This window comes from Filicampus tigris, chromosome 10, assembly GCF_054856515.1.
Source record: "Filicampus tigris isolate MCC_2025a chromosome 10, RoL_Ftig_1.0, whole genome shotgun sequence".
NCBI classification, from domain to species: domain Eukaryota; kingdom Metazoa; phylum Chordata; class Actinopteri; order Syngnathiformes; family Syngnathidae; genus Filicampus; species Filicampus tigris.
The window spans coordinates 25059315-25079053 of NC_141226.1; the positions used below are offsets into that span (position 1 = coordinate 25059315).

General features: G+C 54.5%; 2 protein-coding genes and 1 long non-coding RNA gene across 16 annotated transcripts in view; 1 reads left to right on the forward strand and 2 right to left on the reverse strand.

Moving 5' to 3' along the window:
* Positions 1–14586, forward strand: part of lamc1 (laminin, gamma 1) — a 33916-nt gene extending 19330 nt beyond the window's left edge. The window contains exons 10-28 of the mRNA XM_086044229.1: positions 1052–1241; positions 1670–1782; positions 2033–2254; positions 3294–3482; positions 3670–3915; positions 4736–4889; positions 5127–5269; positions 5341–5519; positions 5863–6019; positions 6120–6325; positions 6393–6472; positions 6638–6775; positions 7328–7472; positions 7547–7696; positions 8363–8477; positions 8569–8768; positions 10294–10452; positions 10724–10823; positions 11367–14586. Coding sequence (XP_085900355.1) covers positions 1052–1241; positions 1670–1782; positions 2033–2254; positions 3294–3482; positions 3670–3915; positions 4736–4889; positions 5127–5269; positions 5341–5519; positions 5863–6019; positions 6120–6325; positions 6393–6472; positions 6638–6775; positions 7328–7472; positions 7547–7696; positions 8363–8477; positions 8569–8768; positions 10294–10452; positions 10724–10823; positions 11367–11623 — 3143 coding nt within the window. The 3' untranslated portion in view covers positions 11624–14586. The remainder of the gene's footprint in view (positions 1–1051; positions 1242–1669; positions 1783–2032; positions 2255–3293; positions 3483–3669; positions 3916–4735; positions 4890–5126; positions 5270–5340; positions 5520–5862; positions 6020–6119; positions 6326–6392; positions 6473–6637; positions 6776–7327; positions 7473–7546; positions 7697–8362; positions 8478–8568; positions 8769–10293; positions 10453–10723; positions 10824–11366) is intronic.
* On the reverse strand, positions 119–15942 carry LOC147141549 (uncharacterized). Its single transcript, XR_015088530.1, has 3 exons — positions 15605–15942; positions 12020–12119; positions 119–1344 (listed from the first exon to the last, which is right to left on the reverse strand). It is a non-coding gene; the product is annotated as an uncharacterized LOC147141549 (long non-coding RNA).
* Positions 15943–16665: 723 nt separating this feature from the next.
* Positions 16666–19739, reverse strand: part of dlg1b (discs large MAGUK scaffold protein 1b) — a 31332-nt gene continuing 28258 nt past the window's right edge. For 10 of the 14 annotated variants that reach the window (XM_086044239.1, XM_086044238.1, XM_086044233.1 and 7 more), the window contains 6 exons: positions 19025–19078; positions 18836–18937; positions 18562–18734; positions 17664–17773; positions 17187–17278; positions 16666–17105 (listed from right to left, as the gene is read on the reverse strand). In XM_086044239.1, the coding sequence (XP_085900365.1) occupies positions 16999–17105; positions 17187–17278; positions 17664–17773; positions 18562–18734; positions 18836–18937; positions 19025–19078 (638 nt within the window). In that variant the 3' untranslated portion in view covers positions 16666–16998. Of the gene's footprint in view, positions 17106–17186; positions 17279–17663; positions 17774–18561; positions 18735–18835; positions 18938–19024; positions 19079–19739 lie in introns of those variants that run through there. The other 4 variants (XM_086044232.1, XM_086044235.1, XR_015088527.1 and 1 more) reach the window with 3 other exon arrangements.

A 19739-nucleotide genomic window follows, 5' to 3' on the forward strand; every position in this document is an offset into this window, starting at 1 on the left:
TCGTTCACTCACCCCGCTCGTTTTGGAATGAGAAACAACAGCACTGTGTCGTTTTGCTCCGCACCGACCCCATATCGCAATAATATCGAGAGGGGCACCAATTACGTGATTGGTGGGGTTTTTTTTTTTGGTTTTTTTTTTACTTTAGTGGCCCGAGAGACTTCGATAATCACACCAAAGCCACTTTATAGACTAAAATGTGGAGGGGTGACGATTGATGGACAACTAATACAATTAATGGACAGCTGTTTTCATAATCAGCTATTTGCTTCAAAATTTGTGTCTCCCGACACTCTACCTTCTCTGATTCTGCGTGAAAAGAGACGTTTGGCTTTTTGCGAACAATACATCTGCTTTGACTTTGAAAGTCACAGCGATCTAGTTTTTTTTTGCAGACTTGCTGCCGGATGTTACACACCAAAGCAGGAACCGAAACATATTCGGTTCAGCCCCGATTGAAATACAGTAGTTAGGCCTGTTTTTTCAACAAGGCGACGGGCAAGCAAATATTTGGTCCAATGATCAGATTTTATTGGAAAAAATAAATACCAAACATTATACATCATATAGATGAATGTAAAGAATTCAAGCCTTGTGCCTCACAATTTAGTGCTACATTACAATTTCTGGCTGCGCTCGTTTTAGCCACCAGGAGGCAGTACCGTCAAATGCACTCCTGCATAGCCGAACAAAGAAGTTGAGTTGCGCAAAGTTATGCGTAAAGTCCTCTTTCCTTCTCTGTCTACATGTGCTGTTGCGCAATTTAGGCAAACGTTTGCCGCTGGGGGGCTCGAAACGTGTTTTGTTCGGCGCCAATATACGGCGCTCCTGCTGCCTGGAGTTTTGCAGGTGTAAGCAAAGAACCCCGGCGGCGCGCGTCGGTCCGCCCGCACGTCGGTCCGCCCGCACGTCGGTCCGCCCGCACGTCGGTCCGCCCGCACGTCGGTTCGCCCGCACGTCGGTTCGCCCGCACGTCGGTTCGCCGAGGTGTATGTGGCGGCGACAGGAAGTGCGCGCGTGAGGCTGACCTTGTGCCTCGTGCCGTGTCCAGACAAGTTCTTGGGCGACCAGCTGCTGAGCTTCGGTCAGAACTTGAGTCTGAGTTTCCGCGTGGACCGCCGCGACAGCCGCCTGTCCGCCGAGGACCTGGTCCTGGAGGGCGCCGGCCTTCGGGCGGCCGTGCCCCTCATCGCCCAGGGCAACGCCTACCCCGCCGATGAAAAGCAACGCTACGTCTTCAGGTAACAAGCGGGCCCCTCACCCAATGTCTCTTTCCTTCTTTTGCCTCCTCCTTCTTCTTCTCTCCCTGTCTTCATCTCCTTCTTGAGCTAGCTTGCCGTGTCCCTGTCAAAAAAAGGGGGACTGTGAAATCCTGTGAATGACGCTCATATTTTGGGGGGGAATCAGAAATCAAAGGGGAGGGCTTAATAAGAAACGTTTCACTGTTTAGATGGTTACCAGTATCAAGGCAGAACTTTGGTGTTGAACAAAAAAAACCGATGGGTGTATCGGGGGTCGGTCCGCATTATTCACAAGGACAGAGAAGAAGCGGCTTTTGAAGGGTGATTGAGATTTGACTGTTCTTCTCCTTCCTCCAACTTCTTCTCGTTGTTGTCGTTCTCCTCTCCCCTCATTGTTTGCTCCTCTTCTTCTTGCGCCGGCCCTCCAGACTGCACAACAGCGCCGACTACCCTTGGAGGCCGTCCGTCAGCCACTCCGACTTCCAGAAACTTCTCCACAACCTGACGGCCATCAAGATCCGCGGCACTTACAGCGAGAAGAGTACGTCCGGCCGCACCGTCGTCAACACGCGGCCGCGGGTTGGGAAAGCGTTCGAGGGCTGGCGGACCCAAAAAGCCTCGCGCAACGCAGTCCGCAAACGCACCCTTTTGCCGAGCTTGACTTTGCCGGGAAGGCTCCGAATCGCTCGTCGCGGCCACGCCTTCCCGCAGCGGGCGGAAATAGCCGCGCGAGTGACGGTATCGGCCGCGCGGCAAACGGTCCTGACTGACTTTGTACCGGCGTCTCACAGGTGCCGGTTACCTGGACGACGTGTCCCTGGTGACGGCCCGGCGGGGTCCGGGGGTCCCGGCCCGCTGGGTGGAGCAGTGCACGTGCCCCCGAGGCTACGAGGGCCGGCGCTGCGAGCGCTGCGCGCCCGGCTTCCGCCGCGCCCGCCCGCAACTCGGAGCCTTCGGCGCCTGCGAGGCCTGCGACTGCAACGGCCACAGCGACGCCTGCGACTCGCGCACAGGTTGGTCGGCGCGCTTCTCTCCAAACGATCGGACGGTTCGATTTGAAAGTGGACCGATTCGATATGGCGACGCCGCAACGACTTGTCGCTGTCGTTGTCCTTACATGCGAATGAAGTTGTCCGTGCTGTCGCTGTGCCTTTTCCTTCAAATCGACGCGTCTCCAATAACACACCATTCCATACATACAGCATCTCAATCCATTTCAAAGCGGAACGATTCGTTTCGATTCGATGTTCGAGTTGCGGTAATGATAAATTGTAACATTTATGATCACGATAAACCAACCAATTATTGAACAAAATCATTATCGATGTTCATGTGTTCACCTTAGTATTTGGTATTTTGCATGCATTGTAAAGGAGTGTTTTGATAATAATTTCATTTTTTGTTTTTTTTAACTTATATTTTATTAAGGCTTTTTCTTACCAACAACCCATCATTTATACCATTTTACGCATCCCAAAATGTCATCAAATAAAAGTCGCTAAGGTGATACAATCATTCCCAAATATGTCCTTCCCATGCAGCAATAATCAAACTATGCTTTCAATGATTCGGAAGTGTCACAACCAAACGCAAACCGTTAATGCGAGCCGAGCAGAAGAAAAGCAGAAACAAGAACAACAACATATTGCCCATTCCTACGTTGGTATGAAGCCCTCCGCGGGGCCCCGCAACATTTTCAAGATATGTAGTCGAAGTCTCAATGAGTAAGTTATTCTTACTTCTGTCAGCTTTCGAATCCATGAGTCAAAGGAGGGCGGTATTGTTTGTAACCAACAAATTGTGATGCCGCTCCTCGTATTTCATTTTTACAGAGGATGCATTTTACCAGAATGAATGAGCCGAGTAGGCAAATAAAGGCAAACGTGTCAAGTCAGAGTGCGTATCCCTCCACCAAAGACGATTTGATGAAGTGGGCTTCCGTTTTAACGGGGCCGGCAGTCAATAGCCCTAAGGCAAGAGCGGGCTCGCAACCCGGGATCGACGACTGACGCGTTTTGTTTTGTTTTTTTGTTTTTTCTTTCTGCCGCGCAGGCGCGTGCGACTGTCAACACGACACGGGGGGCCTGAGCTGCGAGCGCTGCCGGGACGGTTTCTATGGCGACGCCACCAGGGGGACATCCTCCGACTGCCAGCCGTGCCCGTGTCCCGCTGGCGCCACCTGCGCCCCGGTCCCCAAGGGCGGACAGGTGGTCTGCACCAACTGTCCCGCCGGCACCACAGGTACTGCCCCGGCCGGCTCCGACGTGCACGTCGACGGTGCTCGCGTGCGCAGACGTTCTTCCGGTTTCCATGTCCAAACCGTCTGCTGGCCAAATTGGGGACCAGCTGCCTTTAGATGACGATTTTGATTTCAGGCCGCGACGACTCTCAAGCCGAATGTGCCATTTTCTCACCTCGTCTTTTGCAGGCAAGCGTTGCGAGCTGTGCGACGACGGCTTCTTCGGGGACCCCCTGGGCGAGGGCGGTCCGGTGCGCGCCTGCCGCGCGTGCAAGTGCAGCGACAACATCGACCCCAACGCCGTCGGCAACTGCGACCGCGAGACGGGCGAGTGCCTCAAGTGCATCTACAACACGGACGGCTTCTTCTGCGACCGATGCAAGGAGGGTTTCTACGGCAACCCCCTCGCCGCCAACCCCGCCGACAAGTGCAAGGGTCAGTCCGTCAAACGGCCTTCCGCGCGCCGCCAGAATGCACGTCGGGTGAGCCGGCGCAAGGCAAGGCAACTTGATTTGTCGAGCACATTTCGGCCCCAAAGCCACCCGCCGTGCTTCCCTGGCGCGGCAGTCGCCGGGCGACGGCAACACGCGTCGCTTCCGAAAGTGACCAAAAGAACGTACGTCGGCGACATTGAAACGCACCTTTACGGAGATTTCAAATTGGGCACCGTTTTTCAACCGGGATTTCAAAGCATTTCCATTTGGGCCCGACAACTTGAGTGCAGCGGAACGGCGCGATGCCGCTTCACCTGATGCCACGTGTTCTCAGTTGTCAGTATAGCTCATAGGTTGATATTTTTATAGGGTTTCAATCCACTTTGGTTGAAGTCGTATTCAGGGCAACGTTGTTGGGATTTTTTGCCCCCAAAGTTTTGTTTTTTATTCGTTTTCCTTCTCAATTTTTCATAGAGTGTTTGTTGTGTGCGAGAGATAATCAAAAGGTCACCGTCGTGTACTAAAGTCAAGTCGACTAGAATTCAAAAACAGCGCAAAGTCATGTGCGATATTCATTGAAAGAGACCAAAACATTTTTGCTCCAATTACTGTGAGTTCCTTTTAGAGAGGCAAGATGTAGTTTGTCCGTTTGATTTGCTTATTGCAAAGCATTTTGATTTCGTTTTCTTCAGACGACCTCGTTTTCAATTTGCGGCGTGGCGTGACGCACCGTTGGCAAGTCACGTCAAGTGACGTTTGCTGACGTGCGACGTCCAATGACACCGGCTGACGTCGCTGCGCATTTTCTGGCCCTTTTCCAGCGTGCGCGTGTTCCCCGTCGGGCACGCTGGGCGCCCGGACGAGCTGCTCGGCGGTGACGGGCCAATGCCCGTGCTTGCCCAACGTCATCGAGCGCGACTGCGGCGCCTGCCAGCCGGGATTCTTCAACCTGCGCAGCCGGAACGGCTGCGAGCGGTAAGAGCCTCCTGCTCCGTTGTCCTCCTGGAGTTTGCAACCGGGCTAACAGGACATTCGGCGCGACACCTTTGCCGCATCACTCTTCAATCTCACGGCGGTTAGGAAGCGCTCTCTCCGAGGTTCCCAAACCTGATCGGAGAGTCGAGTTGAGCTCAAGAAATTGCCGACTTGATTAAGAAGCGTCTTGTGGACAATGTTGGCAAGATTTGAGAGATCGCGCCTCCTCGTCCACAGGTGCAACTGCGACGCCATCGGCTCCGCCAACGGCCAGTGCGACGCGGTCAGCGGGCAGTGCGAGTGCCAGCCGGGCGTCACGGGGCCCCGATGCGAGCGCTGCGAGGTCAACTTCTTCGGCTTCGGCTCGTCCGGATGCAAACGTACCAACGCCCGCCGAGCGCGCGCGCCGCCGCCGCCGTTTGAACTCTGACCCTTCCCTGACCTCCCCCAGCCTGCGACTGCGACCCCGAGGGCGCCCAGTCGGGCCAGTGCCGGGAGGACGGCCGCTGCCGCTGCCGGCCCGGCTTTGTGGGCGCCCGCTGCGACATGTGCGAGGAGAACTACTTCTACAACCGCTCGGCGCCCGGATGCCAGCAGTGTCCTTCCTGCTACAGTCTCGTCCGCGACAAGGTGAGGACGCTCGCTCGCCCGCCCGCCCGCACGCACGCACTTTTCAGACCGGACTTCCGCTCCTTTACGACACTCGTTCCTTGCCATTCCAAGTGACAAGTGACACACTATTTTGCTCTCCTTTTCTAGTCAAAAAGACCCCAAAATACCACATCGCAAATCGAGAACTCGATCTTAATATTGAATCGGCCGAAGGTTTGGAGAAGATGGCTTAGGCCGCAATTGAATCGGTGGATGTAGTCGCCTACTTGCGTCCCGTGTTGATAACTCGGCCCGAGCTCCGGGAACTTTGGACTTGGACGCGGCAGGCGGCTAAGACTGCCGGTGGCTGTTTGTGCGGCAGGTGAACCAGCAGCGGCAGAAGGTCCACGAGCTGCAGACGCTCATCGACGGCCTGGCGTCGGGTCAGGAGACGGTCAGCGACAAGGCCTTCGAAGACCGCCTGAAGGAGGCCGAGCGCGCGGTCCTCCACCTCCTGGACGAGGCGCGCTCCAGCGAGGGTGCGACGTCGCCAGGCGCGCCGGAATGTTTGCCGCGTGCCGCGCGAGAGCTCTGTTTCCTTAGCTTTTTTCTATTTTGTTCTTCCCCCCTCCCCCCAAGACGTGGACCGAGGCCTGCTGGAGCGTCTGAACGCCATCAACGGCTCGCTGACCACTCAGTGGAACCGTCTGCAGAACGTCCGCGGCACGGTGGAGCAGACGGGCGCGCAGGCGGACCGCGCCCGCAACCGAGCGCGCCAGGCCGAGAACCTCATCGACCGCGCCCGACAGGAGCTGGACAAGGCCAAGGACGCCGTCGGCAAAGTGGTGAGTGTCGCGCCGCGTCCCGCCACGTTCGTTGTCGCCGTCCTGACCGCGCGGCGTGCGCCTTCAGGACATCAAGTCTCCCAGCGGCCACGGCGACCCCAACAACATGACGCTGCTGGCCGAGGAAGCGCGCAAGCTGGCCGACAAGTAAGAAGGGCGGGCGGGCTCGGGGCGGGCTCGGGGCGGGCTCGGGGCGGGCTCGGGGCGGGCTCGGGGCGGGCTCGGGGCGGGCGGGCGGGCTCGGGGCGGGCGGGCGGGCTCGGGGCGGGCCTTCGCCGAGGCCGCCCGGCGTGACCGCTCTTGTCGGCGCAGGCACAAGATGGACGCCGACCAGATCGAGAAGATCGCCAAGGATGCCAACGACACGTCCGCCAAAGCCTACAACCTGCTGCTCAAGACGCTGGACGGAGAAGGAAAGACCGCTCAACAGATCGACGAGCTCAACAGGAAGTAGGTGGCAGACGTCCTCGGCGTGGCGGACGCATTCAACACCTTTGCTCAAGTCAAAGTACAAAAGCAGAGACTCGGCAACCGACGTACTTGGAGGGAAAGTCCGGCCCAACATTCAGGACTGGCTTCTATTCAGGCCCAGCAGTTGAAGCACGCCATTGGGACTCCTGTTGATTGCCTTTGGTGGCAAAAGGCAGCCCTTTGGAGTCATCTGAGGGGGGCGGCCATTTTTTACGCCACAAAGCCAATCGATAGGAGTCAGAAGGCCGCGTTTCCACCAGTGAAAGCGCACGGAGCATAGTCTTCCAAAGACTTTCTCAAAGTGCGTCATCCCAAAATGCATTTGTATGACTTGCCGGACACTTTGCGTCTGTCACGCCGGCTTTAAAAGCAGCCAACGGGCACGTCCCTTGCCGCAAGGCCCAGGCGGTGGGCCGATCGCAGCGCGCTCACGGCCTGCCTCTTACAGCCGCCTCGTAGGAGGCTCCGAAAAGGGCCTTGCGTGCGCTTCCTGTCTCAGGGCTCCTGACATGCGGCTGCCTTTCTGTTCAGGTACAAGGAGGCGCTGGAGCTGGCCAAGAGTTTGGAGAAGCAAGCCGACAAAGTCCAGGCCGAGGCGGAGGAGGCCGGAAACCACGCCCTCAAGATCTTCGCCAACCTCACCGGCCTGCCGCCCTTCCACACGCACGCCCTGGAGGTGCCGCCCCCGCCCCCGCCGCCGCCGCCGCGCCGCTCCCCGCTATTGTCAACGCGCCGGCCTCCTGTTTGCAGGAGGAGGCCAACAAGATCAAGAAGGAGGCGAGCGACTTGGACGGCCTGATCGACAAGGCGGAGAGGGAGTACAACGAGCTGCGGGAAGACCTGGCGCCTAAAGAGCGCGAAGTCCGAAAACTCCTGGAGAAAGGGCGCAGTGAGCAGCAGGTAACGGATGCCACAAAAACAAGAAAAAAGCAAAGCCCGCCTTGCGGGCCCTCGCGCGGCCACGGACTGCAGTCGTCAGCGCCGTCTGCTCACAATCGTCGGGGCTTGCGGGCAAGACTAAAAGACTTTGCCAAAAAGTCAATGACAATAATTTGACGATGGTCCACAAAAGTTCAACTGTTGTTTTAGCGCAGATTGGAGAACCGCTGCCAGCCGCGGCCACTCTTTGGCGGTTGGCTCCGGTCTCGGTGGCTGCGTTATATACTGCCCCCTGGTGGCCAAGGTGCCCGCCGGGCATTGGAATCATGGTGTACCGAGATACTAAAACATTAGTGAGTGCCCGTTTCCTCGTTAAAAAGAGAAGAAAAAAAACATGAGGAAAAGGAGCAGGTGAATGAGTCAGCTGCACTCATTGGCATGGGAAAAGATGATTTGAGGTACAAGCATGGTCATGGAACGAATGAATCTTGGTCCTCAGAGCGCAACTGTATTTCTACTTTGAATCTGGTTTTTCCTCCCCCCTGTGCAATCTTTGGGACAGTTTTACACTATGGAGGTGCACGGAAATAAGAAGGCTACACAACATAGTTGTTTTTTTGGGTTTTTTTTTTTTTCTGGAAACGTGAAATGCAGATGTTAGTAGTTTCTTGACTTTGCTCCCTCCAGACGGCCGACCAGCTCCTGGCCCGCGCCGACGCCGCCAAGGCGACGGCGGAGCAGGCGGCCAAGAAGGCTCAGTCCACCTTCCGCGAGGCCGAGAACATCCTGGACGACCTGCGAGGTGCCGGCCCCGCCCCCGCCGCCCCCGCCGCCCCCCGGCCTTTTTCCCAAACGGCAGCCGGTCACGCCGCTGTCGTTCGTCTTCTTGGCAGACTTCGACCGGCGCGTCAACGACAACAAGACGGCGGCGGAGGAGGCGCTGAAGAGGATCCCGGCCATCAACGCCACCGTGGCGGCCGCCAACGCCAAGACGCGGCAGGCCGAGGCGGCGCTGGGCGACGCCGACGCCGACGCCAGGCAGGCCAAGACCAAGGCGGAGGAGGCCGAGCGCATCGCCGCCAACGTGCAGAAGGTGGGGCCCGCAAATTGTCCGGAAGCAACTTTGCTTTCTTTGTCTGTAGAAGGAGCGTTGGACGCGGCCGCCTTTGTTGTTTTCTCCCGTTGCTTTGAAAAAGGCCCGCCCCCGGCTTGCGCCGGGCGCTCACGTGACCGAGTTCCGTCGGCTCGGTCACGCGGAGTCATGTGGCCCGGGAGCAAAACGCAGAAAAGGCCGGCCAATCAATCGACAGCGGCGTCGGTGTAGAACGCCTGATCCGGATCAATAGAAATGGACGCAAATCCCCCAGCCCGTCGTCGTGCACGCGCCCACCAGCAAATGCGTTGCTGGAATGAGAGTTTTCCTCTTTCATTCTTTTTCATTTGGTCTTCAATCAATTTGCTTTTCTTACTTAAAAACGGATTAGCAATAGATGACAGTGAAATCGGTACATTGCCATTTCCCTCAGCCCCACTAAGCGCATTACGTCAAAAGACGTTTATTTCGTCTTGAAATTGACCGATTCATTTGGCTTTTTTTTTTTTTTTTTTTTCTCTCTACTTGTTTCCCCCCTTTATTCCATCCATTAGCCAAATCGTGGGTACGCCCTCAATTGGTTCGCGGGGCACACAAAGACAAACAACCATTCACACTCGCACCCAGGGACAAGTTTGAGTCTTCAATTATCCTCCCATGCATGTTTTGGGGAATGTGGGAGGACATGCGCATTTCCAACCCACGAGGCGGACGTGCTAAGCCGTCAACCGCCTCTCACCCTTTACGGAAGGTTAGATCTCATATTTGAAAATATAATGTCCTCAGTTCAGCCTTTCTCTCCACGTCCTGATTTTGAAGAGTTAAAAATAAAAAGTATACTTCAATATATATCGATAGGCACTGATACGGTGATATAACTTTCCGGCCGTCTCGCCCAGCCCTCCGAGGGCACAAGCAAGAATCGATCCGTAAGACTGACGTGAGCGAGCCGAACGGAAGCAAGTCAAAGTAGCGTTTCTTCGGGACAAAAGTGTTTTTCTCCCCCAAACGACTTGAGCGAATGCCTCTCGGCACAACTGGGCCAAAAGCCAATCGGTGTCGAGAATGGACTGCGCGGACGCGCGGCCAAAGAAAGTTGAAAGACCGAGTGGGGAAATCCCAACAATGCGGGCCATTGCGTTCGCGGTCCGCGCGACTCCAGGACAACAGTGCCGCCGGCCGCCGGCCTTCCACCGGGAAAGCGGCAGCAGGTTGGCGCGTCTGCTCAGTGGATTGACTTTGTGGACTGCTGTTCGAGCGTCAAGCGTCAAGGTAGCGCTGAGCGGCCAACGCAGCCACCGGTCTGGCCGCCACATTGACTAGCAACGGGCAAACCTTTTGGGGCAAAGGAGAAGGAGGAGCGCCTCCTCTTCTCCGCCGGGGGCCACCCTGGTGTAGTCACCGGCGCGAAATAAAGCTCGCGAGACCCGCGGGGCGTCTCCATTCTTCCTGTCGATGGGCATTAGCCGGCATTCTTCACCCCGGCCCTTCGCCTGACGCGTGTCCGCCCGACGCCTCTCGGCAGGGCTCGGCCAAGACCAAGGAGGACGCCGAGAAGGCCCTGCGGGACGCCGACCGGCTGGACGGCGAAGCGGACGCCCTGATGGATGAGCTGAGCGCCGCCGAGGAGCAGCTGAGCAGGAAGAAGGCCGAGGCCGACCGGGACATGACCACGGCCGCCGCGGTAGGAACCCGACCGACCCCGTGTTGCGCAACGCGCCGTCTGCCGTCATGTCATGCCGCGTCACGCGCCATCTTGTCATATGGCGACGCGTCGGGCTGCGCCTAGTCACGTGGCGCCGCGCGCGATTTGACATCGTTTGATGTGGCATTTGGATGGCGCGCCACGTCACACGAGGACACGCGACATGTGCCGTTAGCTCACGTGACCTCGAGTCACACCGCGTCACCTAACGTGTGCCGATTGAACGAATGTGCCGCCCGACCTGCCGCAGGCGTCGGCCAACGCCAAGGAAGCAGAAGACAACGCCCGCAAGGCCAAAGGCGCCGTCAAGACAGTCCTCGGCACCATCGCCGCCCTGCTGGAGCAACTCGGTAAGCGCACAATGTGTGTCGAAGCAGTTACAGAGCTTGTTTCGTGCAATGCCGGCAAACCTGCAAAAAAGAGTTTCCGCCTCAAACCGGAAAGGAGCGATTGTAAAGAGAAAAGGGCCATTGAGCCCAAGTCTTTTTAGGAAACACCACCCCAAAAGAAAAAATGAAGGGAAAAACGGAGTGTTGTTGTTGTTGTTGTTGTTGAATTTTTCAATGCCGAAACGTTCACACCGCGTCGTCCGTTAGCCTAACTGCTAATGTAGCGCCGACGTTGGGGTACTTGAAACATCTGCTCCCGAACACGCGGCGCATTTCCCATTAGGATGGCGTCAGTGCAGAAAACGGCGCAGAGGATTTGTACCTCCCCGGAGGAGGACGGGATTGCGAGCGTTTGGACAATCAACGGACGTCAAACAACAAATGGCTCATGAAAAGACTCCGTTTGCCCGTTCGCTTGCTAATCCATGAGTTGCGCTCGCACTCTGTAGTTGCGTGGAGGAGAAGCGCCAGCCGACTGAGCTTTTCCTCCCCCGCGTCCCCCAGGCAACATCGACAAAGTGGACGTGGGCAAACTGACGCAAATTGACGAGTCGCTGCGGCGCGCCAAGGACAAGATGGCCGACAGCGAGCTGGACCGGAAGTTGACGGAGCTCAACGAGGTGGCGCGCGCGCAGGAGGCCATGATCGGCGACTACGACCGGCAGATCCGTGAGATCCGCGCCGACATCGCCAACCTCAACGACATCAAGAACACGCTGCCCGACGGATGCTTCAACACGCCGTCCCTGGAGAAAGCCTAAACATGCCGCAAAACACCACAAACGCCTTACCAAAACTCCACCTTGATTCTTTTTGTCTTTTTTTGAACTGCGCGTAAGCGCAAAGCACCAGAGACCCACCAGCACGAACCCCACGAGACTGCACGCCCGCCGCCGCAACAGGAAGTCCCTCCCACTGCCAGCTTTTCGTTACCTGTCACGCCCCGCCCCCGCGCAGGAAGGGCTCGCCAGCAGCGACGCTGCGCCTCCCTCCCTCCCTCCCTCCCGACATTTGATTCTCGTACGTGACACCCTCATCGTCGTTGCCGCCGGACCGGTTATCGCGCCGCATGCTGAGGGATCCCGCAGGGGTCCGTTTGGGGCCACGTGAGCGTTTAGTCAATGAGCGCGTGGCAAATACATTGTCAAACGACTTACCGTACAGACCTTTGAGCATTTATCGCATGTCCTCGATATCCGGCTTTAGTTCACGACCAGAGCCCGGCCCGTTTGGATTTTCCGGGGCCCGTTCCGTTACCTGGCAGGAAAATAGTCTGGGTGACAATTCATTCAAAAACTAAATCATCCATGAAAATGCGTCTTTTTGAATCCGCAACAACGCTGAAAGTGTCCCCGCTGTGGGATCGATAAAGGCCTTCTTAGATCTTCAATTGCAGTCCCAGCATTCGACCGTTTCCCAATCGTTTGCCCTTGCGTTAACGTTTGTTGAACTTTACAACAGACGGGTATTCAAAAGCGAAAACGCCCCGTCTCAGCCGAAACTTTGTCCGCGTGCCCTTCTGGCGGTTTAGGTGACGGGTTGTCCGTGACCACGTGCGTCCTCCATCGCCGCTCGTTCCCCACGTGAGATTTTGCGGCGTTGGCGCTATACTCCCGGACAAGCCAAGTTGCCGATTGGATTGAGCGGGGCCAAACGACGCAAGGCATTTCCTGTTTGGTGACAAAGAGAGAACGTGTCTGCGTTTCACGGGCAAAACTCCGGCTGATGATGAGGACTTCAACTGGCCAATCAATTCCCCGCTCGGATTTGCAATAAGTGCTCACGAGCCACTTTGTCGATCTCCCGCCAGTGCGCCCAACAAAGAATGAGAAGGAGGAGTGTGTCTCGAACCCATGCGCCAACCGCTTCGTGGCAAGTTAGCACAAACGCACGTTATCGATGACATCAAAGTGCACTCGTTGGCATCCATGTGCTACTAGTACAGCTAGTCAAAGGAAAGCTACGTTAACCAGTTACATCATTGTATAATGTCATTCGCCGTTTTAGTAGCACGCAGTAGTCAACTAGTGCAGAGTTTTGCCTAACTAGTAACACACGAGTCAGCAAAAGTTGTCTTAGCAGTGACCACAGAGCCTACTAGCACACGGCTCTTAAAATACATGCGTTGGATAAACTACGGGTGTCATGGATGAAAACGAGTCGGCTTTCGATAAACGCTCAAGCGGTTCGCCCGAGCATTTGTTTGATATCTTTCCTAACTAGCCCCAGGTCCATGTTGTACTAGTATGCTCCTTGTCCTCACTATTCAAACCGTTCAAGAAACCAGTACACCTAAGGGTGCGCTAGTGGGGCAAAAGTTGACATGTGTGCGTTAATCCTACTAGTACTCGCGAAACGCTAGATGTTAACCAGTAAAGTTTGGTGTCACTTGTAGTTCTAGTCGCTTGCTGTCACTTACATGTAGTTGTCCTACCAGTGTGTCAAAGTTGTTTAACGAGTAACCTTAACCGGCATATCAATATACACTAGAGTGTACGCGGTTTTGTTAGGAGGCTACTAGTGCGTGGCAAATGGCGAGTGGCCGGGCCTCGTAGTGTTAATAGTGCAGCACGGTAGTTGACTTGTAAGGCTGAATTGCAAAGCGGTTGCGCAGAAAATCGTTCCTAGGAAGACCCCCTTGTTCTACTAGTTGTGCACCGAATTGTCTCTGAGCGTACTAGAACCTCAAGCTGGATATCCACAAAATTAGGGCTGCGATGGCCTGATAATCGATGACCAACGCTTTGATTTGCATCCCTTGGTTGCAAAACAGGACGTTGTTTCAAAGTGACACTGACGCTGCAGAAATACAAGCGCAGTCACTGAGTACACACGCTTCGGCCCGCTTAGGCAACAGGCCAAAGCGACCCGAAGCGTCTGCCGTGGGCGGGTCGGGTCGGCCGCCGTTCAGCCGACCGCCACCGACCCGTGTGTTTTGCGATGCCCTCTCGACAACCGCGAGTTTGAAGCGAAACGACGATCGATCCATTTCCCGCATAGGCGCTGATTCGGTAGACAATCAATCAGTTGTTGAGTCATCCAGTTGCTAAGACCGCTTTCCATCATGTGACGTTACGTGATGTCACGCAGTCATGTGGCTGCACACAGGCAGTCCCTCCCACTGGCAGTTTCCCGTTCGCCACGGCGGTTCGCCACGGCGGCCCGCCGCGTCACCGTGGGCCTTCTCGGCGTGGGCGCGGCTGCGCCACCTCCCTCCCTCTGTCTGTCTTGAGCCGCCGCTAGCGCCACACGCTAAGCTAAACGTATTTTGCTGTCAGTCGTGCCAAGCACGCCGGCGACCGGTCGGGGTGCGGCCGCGTCGGTCCCGCAACCCGGCTCCCGCCTCTCCAGTCACGTGGTGACGTCACTTGGACTCTATGCAACTTTTGTACATTTGCTCTGATACACTGGTGCTAAAAATGTCATGTGCGTATGTGTGAGTGTTTTGTTTTTTTTTTTTCTTTGATTTTCACATTTTTGTGTCAAAAGCGACGCGCGCGTGCTCGTCAACGTCGCCATTTTCTTCATGTTCTTTATCTCTCATGTCACGCGACTGAAGTGAAGACGTAGTTAACCTGTGATTTGTAACGACTTTGTGCCTTAATATGAATTTTGTGTGTGTAATCCAAACAAGAACACTATGACCTTTGACCTCCATCCATCCATCCACTTATAGTCATGTAAGCACACGTGTGTCATAATAAACAGTATTGTTGTTAAGTTATCAGGCGCCCGCCGCCGTGCGTGCCGCTCGTCTACTTCCTCTCTGGCCTCTCCTCGCCTGTCTGCAACGTTTCAATAATAATAATAAACAGCCTGCGTTAAAAACCTTTTTTTTTTTTTTTTTTTTTTTTTTTTTAACTTTATTACTTGAGTACTCGTGTGCCTTGCTGTGCGTCATCACAGAAGAGCGCCCAAAAGTCCCTAAAATTTGGGATGTTGGACTTGGCAGTAGAATTTACAATAAAGGCAGAAATCTTTTTGGGACATTTGAGTAACAAGATGTGTATCATGTGAATAGATTATGCAATTCATCATGCAAATCATTTGTTATAATTATTCTGAATTTGTATTTATTAAATATTGTATTTAGTATCTCACTAAATTATTTTCCAGGAGATTGTAGATAGGTGGTGTATGCAAAATAATTCATCCAAACAACTTAAGATGACCCAGATAACTATTAAGATCAATATATTTCCATTTTGCATAAAGGATGCCTGTAACTTCAAATGACTACTGAAGCGAGCATGTGACTGCTTCTATGCTCGGACCTGGTGATGGGCTGCCTGTGTGGATCCGATTCTCTCTCCTCCTGACTCGTCCCACGATGATAGCTGCGAGCAGACCTCAATTCTGTCCGACTGACTGCCTGCCTGCCTGCCTGCCTCATCTTTTCCTGACTTGGTTCGCTTTAAAAAGAGGTCACAAATCTTCTCCCCCTGCCTTTTCATCCTCAACTGACCCCGTGAAAAAATAAGCCAGTCTTGTTAACGTTATTCCTCGCATCACACAATGTTATTAACTCCCTACTTCAAGCCTAAAAAGTCGGGGCATATAAAAAAGTTGAATATTCAGACTTTTAAGCTAGTTGACAGCAGGCTAACTACCGTTACCTTTGATTTAAGGCAACAGAGCATGAAACGGCTAGCTGGCTAATTCTCCAGTTTCATAGCTCTAGAATCATTGGAGAAACATGTACAGTATATAAAATAGAGAGCAAACTGATAAACACAACTTACGACAAGGGCCAAGATCCACGAGTGTTTTGCTGGCACCCGAATGAATTAAATGTAGACGTTAATATTGAGCGGCTGTTGGAAGCTAGACGCCATGAGATAGAACGTTAACGTTTGCTTTCTGCTTGTAGCATCAACAAAAAAAAAATCTATCTACAAAAATTATTTTAAACAGGGACTCATTGGGACACCTGCGTAAAACTGACTTTACGACGAGGATTTCACTGTGCATGGAGGGTATCCTTCGTCTCCTTTTTCGTTACTTTGTTGATCTGTCTCTTTGATAACCGACTCATATCGGACTCAAATGTTCCTCTGCTTCAGTGGCGATTCTTCTTCTCCTAATGAACGTGGATTGCAACGCTTTGTGGTACACAGCGCCAACTACTGTACAGGAGGGACTTAGCAGTCGCTGCCGCGATATGTCAATCATCTGGGGTGGCACCTGGGGGCTCCAATCAGATTTCAGAGGGGTCCGGCGCTACCCCCGGCCTCCCCTCTGGCTCCGTCAGTGCCGTATCCGAACCGCACCACAGTCCCAAACCCCAAAGAAGTGCTTACACACTTTTGCAAAGTTTTCTGTTCTTAGCGTGCGTCGGACTCCCCCCCCCCCTCCCCCCAATCAGGAGCAGCGCATCCGGTCTCTGGATGCTACCAACGCTCGCCTGATGGCGGCGCTGAATCAGGTGAAGGACGGCTACGGCTCGGCCCACCAGCACCACCCCCACCAAGCTGTCCATCGCTGAGAACGGAGAGTTCAAAACCAGCAGCTGCTGATTGGCCAGGATGGGATGCCGTGGGCGGGGCCTGGACCGGCCAAACGTGAATGCGTTGCGCCGTGTGAAACAAAGCCTTTTGTAACTTTTCGAAGGTTTTTATGTGAATGTTGTCATTGTGCTTTCATTTAGAAGTGGAGAGGTTTCGATCTGGTCATTTCAGATGTTTAATTTATCCCTCCACTTCCTGTTGTCGAGCTACTGGAGTGTGAAAGGTCAAAGTTCCTAATAAAAAGTGTCAGGAAGCAAACGTGCTGCTCGTCTCCATGGAAACAAACACAAGGCGCGTCCTGTTTGCGCTTTTATTTGGTTAAAAAAGAAAAATAAGACAGGAATGAAATTTCATATTGAAATCTTCTATGGTGATAATAGTGCCGATCAATATAGACTTTGTAGTTTTTGTTTATACGAAAATAGGCAGCTGAGCAGGTTCAACTTGTCTCGTCTCTGCCCCCCCCCTCCGCGGGCCGGCGCACGCCACAAGAAAAAGCGCCAGCTTGCTCGTTAGTCAAAGTGGTTCAGCCGACTCCTCCCCCTCAGCCGGGCTTGTTAGAGGGTTATGGCCGCGCCCCTTCAAGCTCCAAGGTGGCGGTGGGGCGTTCCCAAAAGCGGTCGTCGTCTTCATAGCTTCTCCTTGGACTGCACCCATATCAACGATCCCGAATGATCCTCGATGACCTGCTTGCTCTGCTCGTAGATCTCCTCCAGGGTGTCGCCCTGCACGATGGCTGCGCACACGCACACGCGTCATCACGCTCGCTGTGTTGGGGAAGCAATGTGAGGCCACTGAAAAAGGCGTTCTTTCCAACCTGTGAAGTGTTCCGTGAACTCGTGCTCCAACTTGGCGGCTCGCTCAAACGTCTTCCTGCTTTGTTCCTCCGTCAGACGCTTGTTCATCTCCCTGACACGGCCAACACAAGCACACAAGTTGCCAATGTCATTGTCTTTTGCACGTGAGAGTGCGGCTGCGTGTGCGTGTCAGAAAGCAAGTCTGTGTTTGCCCAAAACGTACATTGAAAAACATGTTTGGCAAATAAAAACTGGAAAATGCTTTTTTTTTTTTTTTTTTTCAAAAAACAAAAACTAACTGAATGAAAGGCACATTTAATGGTTTTGAAACTAGAATTAAAGCAGAGATGTCCTTTGTTTCAGTCTTCATTTTGTGAAATGTAGTCAGAGAAGAAACAAGGTTGGGCAGTCATTTGGGAATCTGGCAAATATTCCATGAAAACAGAACTAAAATCAATACTAAAAGTGATTAAAACGAACGGCGTGTGCGGCCTTACATGATGTTCTGGACGGACTTGGGTTTGATGAAGACGGCGATGGGATGAAGCAGCGCCGCCTGCAGGCGCTTGATGGCGTTGCCCGACACGTCCAGGATGCAGTGCTTACCCTGCACGCACGCAGGCAGGCAGAGGGCTGTCACATCACCTCAGACATTTCTTGACATTTTGATTTCATGTCATATATGTAGCAATTGAGGACGAGTTGCACATGGAAACGCAAACGCGGAGGCCGGTTGGCCGCAACATGGCGCGCCCCAGACAATCTATCACACAAAAGGCCCCAAAAAATAAGAAGAATTAGGTCTTTTTGCAAATTCGGCATCCCCCGTCTGCTCATCAAGAAAAATAGGGGGTGGGGGGTGGGGGGTGTTGCAGTTGTAACATCTGAGCTCTGACATCCGGCTCAACAATCCGATGCGTTTTTGTTGGCCAGCAAGGAAAGCGCTCGGCAGCTGGCCTCGAGTCGCTCGTCTGCCCGTCTCAAAAGTGACGTGAAGGGAACGGCTGCGTCCCGCTTTCGGATCTTATTCGCTTGGAGGACGATGTGAAGGAACGTTCAAGAAAGGTGTCACGAGGACCGCTGGTTGCCACCCGGCGCCCACCCGGCGCTGGCGGGCTGGCCTCAGAACTTCAAAGCAGTGTTCGACTAACAACAGACGCAGGCTTCTTATTTCAATTTGCAATGCACGCGACCAACGACGCGCTCAATAAACCGAACGCGAAGCTAAGCCTCGTTGTCGGCTGTCAAGTCCGTTCCCGTCCGCTTCCTACGTGCGATGGCGCGCGCTTGGCGTTGGATGCGGCAAAAGCGTCACCGCCTTGGCGCGAAGCTAGCGGACCGGGAGGCTAAGCTAAGGCCACCTCCGGCCGAGGAAAAAGGGGCCGGGCCACCCACCTTGTCGGCGACCTCTCGCACCGACTGGACGCTGGTTCCGTAGAGGTGGTTGTTGTACTGTCCCGCCTCGATGAACTTGTGCTCCTGGATGTCCTTCTCCATTTGCTCGCGGGACGCCACAAAGTGATAATCGCGAGCGTCCACCTCGTAGTCGCGTTTGGGTCGCGTGGTGTCTGCGAAGACGCAAGCGGAGCGGCGTCGCCCGGGGCTGGCCGGCAAGGGGGGGGGGGGGGGCTGAGGGGGGTGCCTGAGAGAGGCTCGGGCGGGCACTCACGCGGGACGCACGAGCCAAACTTGTCGGGGAACTCCGAAATGAGGTCGTCGTTGATGCGGTCCTTCATGGGTCCCAGGATGATGACCGGTCGCGTGTAGCCCACTGCACGAGACAAGATGGCCGCCGTCACTGACAAGACGGCGTCGGCACTCGTGCGACGCCACGCGCGAGAGGCGCCGGCCGCCTTACCTTCCTGTTGAGCGACGGCTTCGTACGACAGGACAAACTCCTCCTGGCCACCTGCTGACAAACGCTGGAGTTGATTCCAAATCCAAGTGAAAACCGAAGGAGGGCTGCCACTTGCAACTCGTTTGTGTCCATTCATTGAGTCATCAGATAGAAATGCCCTTCCCATGAACAAAATGTCCATGCCAGGTACGGCCAGGTATGGCTTTTGTCCACCTGGAGCGCACTCTGGTATCTGTGACTTTGAATGCGCGGGGCTTGACACGCGCTCGCCGCCGACCTTCCATGACCCGTCGCCGGCCGACGTTGACCCAAGCAACCGGGTTGCCGGGGCGGCTCGCCCTTCGGGGGAAGCGCCGGCCGACGGCGGCTCGCCACATTTGGCTCGCTGCCGTCTTTGCCCGCCGTGGACATTTTCTGCCGGGCGCTAGCGAGCCGATCCTCACCGATTCATTTTGGGAGCTCCTGTTTTACAAAGCGGCCTCGGACATGAAATGCCGTTTTCAATGCGGGATTCATCAATTCCTCAAATGACGGTGAGTGGCAGCCCTAGTTTTCCAGATTCCAAGAAATTACAAAAATGAACACCCCCCAAAAAACAAGTCTGGTGAGTGACGTGGGTGTCAGTCAAGAAGCGTTTTGCTAGAACTGTCTTTGCGATCGAACGATTGACCGATTTGAATAATCGCTGCGGCCGATAAAACCACCAGAAAATGAG